This window comes from Cicer arietinum, chromosome 3 (genome assembly GCF_000331145.2).
Source record: "Cicer arietinum cultivar CDC Frontier isolate Library 1 chromosome 3, Cicar.CDCFrontier_v2.0, whole genome shotgun sequence".
Lineage (NCBI taxonomy): Eukaryota > Viridiplantae > Streptophyta > Magnoliopsida > Fabales > Fabaceae > Cicer > Cicer arietinum.
Window position 1 is genome coordinate 35986995 of NC_021162.2, and position 5505 is coordinate 35992499.

Genomic DNA, 5505 nt, shown 5'->3' on the forward strand with positions numbered 1-5505 from the left:
AATTTTTTTTCTTTTTTCTGAGTAAATGCTTAATAAGAAATAACAATGTTCATTTAATTAAATTGAATAAATAAATGTAGTTTATTTTATAAAAAAAGAAAATAGAAAAAGCGGATCCACAAGAAAGGCGGTGCGCGTGGATTTTAAGAAGACAGAGAAAAGAGCGTTAAAAACAGAAAAACAAATGTAAAACCAAAACCATTGGCGCGCAACCATTGTTTCCTCTAAACCTTTCTTCTTCTCAATTCTCATCCTCCCCACAGTTTCCCCCAAAACAATAAATAAATAAAAATGTCAACCTCATTTCACACCTCACAAACCAAATACCAATGGCCACAACAACAAGGTTTCACCAAAAACACACATCCTCAACCAAAATAATCATCTTCCTCTGCCTCTCAACTTTCATCGGCATCGCTTTCATCGCTACCAGCATCTTCCATGTCTCATTCTCTTCTACTTATTTATCTATTGCTTCCAATTGGGTCGCTGATGTCCCTAATGCCACCGCTGTAACATTACCTAGTAAGGAAGAGGTTGAAAAGAATAAGATAAAGAGGAAAATTTCGGAGAGGTTTCTTTCGGCTACTTTTGCGGATTTACCTGCTCCTCAATGGAATTGGGAACAATTGGATTCGGCTCCTGTTCCTCGGTTAGATGGTTACGCTATTCAGATCCAAAATTTGTTTTATGTGTTCTCGGGATATGCCAATCTTGATCATGTTAGTATTTTCGTATTTCAAATACCATCCAATTTTTAACTAACATTTTTATCTTAATATTCCTATTCATATTTATTATTTAATATTTTAAATAAAATAAGACTAATCAAGTGGTTGGAATCAAGTCCTTAACGAACTTCAATTAAGGACAAATTAGAATCTGACTTTCAAATTACTTATCTTCCAACCTAACTCCCGATAGATTACTGATGCCCCTTTTTCTTAGGATTTGGATGGTTAAAGACTAAAGTTAAAGAACATATATTGGCTTATCTATTAATATAAGTACTTGATAGTTGATTGAGTGTTTGGAATAGCTTATTCATAAGTTGTTTTCAGCTTAATTTCAATAAGCTCTTCAGAGGATAGCACTTAAAAACAATTTATAGCTTAAATGAAAATAATTTGACCACATTTTCTTTTCCACTATAGAAATAGCTTACTTATATTATATGACATGTCATATCTTATATGTGATTATCTAAACTATTTATCCGAGCAGGTTCTAAATAGAATTATAGATAAGGCAATGATTTGATTTTCACATAAATGATAGTCTCAAGTGGAATAGTGATATGATCTGATTAGTGATTATTAGTGATCGACATTTCAGTTTTGTGAAGTTGAATACATGAGTAATATTAACTTTTTGTATTGTGTATATTAACTTCGAAGATCAATAGTTGTTATAGAAGGAATGATTAATATATGTCATTAGTAAGATGATTCATGATTTGTGTTTTTCGGTTTCTTATATTGCAGGTGCATTCTCACGTTGATGTGTTCGATTTCAACAGCAACAAATGGGTAGATAGGTTTGATACGCCTAAAGAAATGGCTAATTCACATTTGGGAATTGCAACTGATGGAAGATACATATATATTATGTCTGGACAGTATGGTACTCAATGCAGAGGACCTACTGCCCTCTCGTTTGTGTTAGACACCAAAACAAAGAAATGGAACAATTTGCCTCCATTGCCATTCCCCAGGTTTGTATTAGTTTGTTTTGCACACAGTTAGTTTGTTAGAATAGATCAATAGAGATGCTTAAACAACGGAATTTGACCTTTGTCATTCAACTAATCATTTACTCCATAAAGAATATAAACAAATTGTATTTGAAAAGTTGATGTTTGTGGTCTAAATTTTAGAGTAGATACATCAACTTTTCAAATACCTTTTTGCTTATATTTTATTCCGGATGGAGTATGTTCAAATTAATGTTTTAAAAATGGAACGAGATGACTTTTTGCTTATATTTTATTCCGGATGGAGTATGTTCAAATTAATGTTTTAAAAATGGAACGAGATGACTTTTTGCTTATATTTTATTCCGGATGGAGTATGTTCAAATTAATGTTTTAAAAATGGAACGAGATGACTTTTTGCTTATATTTTATTCCGGATGGAGTATGTTCAAATTAATGTTTTAAAAATGGAACGAGATGACAAGACCTCCATATCATTATTCAAGTGCTTTAAATTGCTTAAATTGAGACAAAACCGCCAAAATAACTGAATCATAATAAAGGATGGTTCAAGTTTCAATCTATTGTTTGATTTTTAGAACACGTGTTCAAACTAAATTCTATCACTTGTGTAATTTTTCAACAAATATCGCTGAGGAGTGTTCATTTAAAAATTAAAGAGGGTATCAGTGTTACTTAAGCATGTCTAGGTAGTGTTATCGATTGCAGATGGCAAAGTATGGTGGAAAGCAAAAAATCCACCATTTTAAACTGCCATATCTTCCATAAAACGTCATGGCACCAAAAGCCTTCATAAAATGGCCATGTTCGGTTGTCAAAAAATCTTCCACTGCAATCCGCCTTGGCGCCGCCATGTCCGATATTTAACAACACTATTTAGAGGAGACGAGTGTAATTTCTCCAACATTTTTATGTTCCATTAGTTATTTCATTGTAAATTGCATGTTATTTTGCTTTTTTTTTTTTATGTTCTCTACTTCCTCCTATTTCATGGTAATGATTTGAAATAGTAATCATTTCTTAAGTTTTTAACTTAACTGCTATTTCTTTTATCTGTCATCAATCCATAATAATCTTTTTTTTATTCGTTAATTAGGTAAAGTGAAGACAATAGTATAACTGATAAAATAGAGATTAAAAAGGGAATGGAAGAAGTAAAATTGATATTCAATGCTTTGTTTACTACATTATGATTGGTCCTGTTTTGTTGAACAATAGCTGAACTTGAACATGTTGGGCTATTTAATTGTCAAATGTACAGCTTTTAACATTTGAATTTTCAGGTATGCTCCTGCAACTCAATTGTGGAGGGGAAGACTCCATGTCATGGGTGGTAGCAAGGAGAATCGCCATACACCTGGGTTAGATCATTGGAGTCTAGCTGTAAAGGATGGGAAAGCTTTGGAGAAACAATGGCGGACTGAAATTCCTATTCCACGCGGTGGACCGCACAGGTGAGCACACAACCCAGATTCTAGTCAATGGTTAACCTTAGTGTTCTCATTTAGTTCATTTACATCAAGACATTATATCGTTGTCTGATTAATGTAGCTGACTCTATTTAACGGAAAAATTGGAGAAGATTTTGAAATGATGTTTAGGTTATACACTTGTATACCCTTGTTTCTTCTGTTGAGGATTTTAATAAAACAACAATTTTAAATATTTTAATAGATCTTTGACCATACAATTTTAAATACTGGAATACTAGGGCCGTTTTTTCCTAGAAACTGGATCATTAAAACCAAGAAATACATATTTACAGAAAACCAAACTGGTGTTGCTACAAACCTAAGATGCTTTTGAAGTTTTACTTGAAAATTGATGCCACATCCATTGTCTTTGAATGGAAATTTGTTGGCTTTCATCTAACCTTACCTTATTTGGTGTAGGGCTTGCATCGTGGCCAATGATCGCCTTTATGTTATCGGTGGACAAGAGGGTGATTTCATGGCAAAACCGGGTTCACCTATATTCAAGTGCTCGCGCAGGCTTGAGGTATCACTTTCTTTGGTTATTAGCTGCAGACATGGGTTACTTTGTTGCATATTGTAATTTTATGATAGAAGAATTTCTAAGATACGGCATAGAAAATATAGTTGAGTTTAATTTATAGTCACATATAGTATAGAAAGTTTTACACATAATCGATCATATATTGATACACCGACATAATTATACCTTTATTGATACACTTACATTCATTTTATGATCCTTTTGCATAGTTACATCTATAGTGAAACACTAATGTTGAGAAGCATGGCAAAGCCCAACAAATAAAACAAATGATTGAGAGAAAAATTGTATTACTTGGAATTGATTTAATTAAAAAAGATGTTTACACTGAGAATATGATGCATTTTATATAGTAATCATAATTAAACTAATAAATCATAACTAACTTGCAATTCATCCTAACTAACTTATAACTACTCATAACCAACTCCGAATACATCTAACAACTGACATACATTGGATTCTTCATATTATATTGTCTTGTGAAGCTTTGTTTTGTGGTGTTTTATGGCCTTACATTTTCTTACATTTCAGGTAGTCTATGGAGATGTTTATATGCTTGATGACGAAATGAAATGGAAAACTTTGCCACCTATGCCGAAGCCAAACTCCCATATAGAATGTGCATGGGTAATGGTCAACAATTCAATTATTATCACTGGAGGTACAACAGAAAAGCACCCACTGACTAAAAGGATGATGCTGGTTGGGGAGGTCTTCCGGTTTGATTTAGACTCTATGGTACTCTTTCGCTCTTTACAACTTGGTTATGAATAAGTTTTTATCCATTAATACCTCTTACTATTAGTTTGCTTTTATAATTATTCTAATTTTTGAATCCTTATTAAATAAATTAATTGTTTATGTTATGTACATATTAATGTTTTATTTAATTGATATTTGGGTTAAATATGTTTTTTTTATCCTTATAAAATACTTCACATTTATGTTTTATCCCTACAAATTATTTATTTGAAGTTTTAATCCTCATTTATTCCATATTTTCAGAACTGTCCATGCAGTTTTCTTATTTTTTCTATGTTAGAGACAAAAATGTAGGTTATCACTTATTTCGTAGACTTTCTAATAATACATAGGTTAAATAGCACGTGTGGTCCCTTAACTTAATTTCAATTAACGTTTTAGGTCTTTATCTTTTTTTTTTCTTCTTGAAATGGTCATTTACTTTAATTTTAAGTGACAATTTGATTTTTTATGTTTTAAAATGTTAACAATGTTATTCTATTTTTTACAAAAATTCATCAAAATTTTCAAACAAAACTCATAAAATTAATTATATTCTTCAATATAATACAAATTTCATTAAATTCTTAACTTAAATCTTCAAATAAACTCGTATTTTCATTCTTTATTTGATGTCGTTAGAGATAAAAATATGTGTTTAGTTAAAGATTTAAATTACGAATTTGATGAAATTTGTATTATATTGGAGAATATAATTAATTTTATGAATTTTGTTTGAAAATTTTGATGAATTTTTGAATTTTTGTAAAAAAAAGAATAACATTGTTGACATTTTAAAATATAAAAGTTTAAATTATCACTTAAAATTAAAATAGATGACTAAATCAAAAAATAAATAAATAAAAAACTAAAACGTGAAATTAAATTAAAGAATTACGAATAGTATTTAACCTGACAGGACACTTTAGTTTGAAAAGAAAATGTTTATTCTTACCAGAAAAGTTTGACAAATAACTTAATAAATCTACGTGGCAGCACTACACTTACATGTAAGAACCATCCACTCTTTC

The 5505-nt window shown here is 30.6% G+C and overlaps 1 protein-coding gene across 1 annotated transcript in view; it reads left to right on the plus strand.

Annotated features, from left to right (window-relative positions):
* The first annotated feature begins 200 nt into the window (after nucleotides 1–200).
* LOC101492267 (kelch repeat-containing protein At3g27220-like) overlaps nucleotides 201–5505 on the plus strand; it is a 6059-nt gene continuing 754 nt past the window's right edge. The window contains exons 1-5 of the mRNA XM_004510522.4: nucleotides 201–722; nucleotides 1485–1714; nucleotides 2998–3168; nucleotides 3607–3712; nucleotides 4265–4471. Coding sequence (XP_004510579.1) covers nucleotides 330–722; nucleotides 1485–1714; nucleotides 2998–3168; nucleotides 3607–3712; nucleotides 4265–4471 — 1107 coding nt within the window. The 5' untranslated portion in view covers nucleotides 201–329. The remainder of the gene's footprint in view (nucleotides 723–1484; nucleotides 1715–2997; nucleotides 3169–3606; nucleotides 3713–4264; nucleotides 4472–5505) is intronic.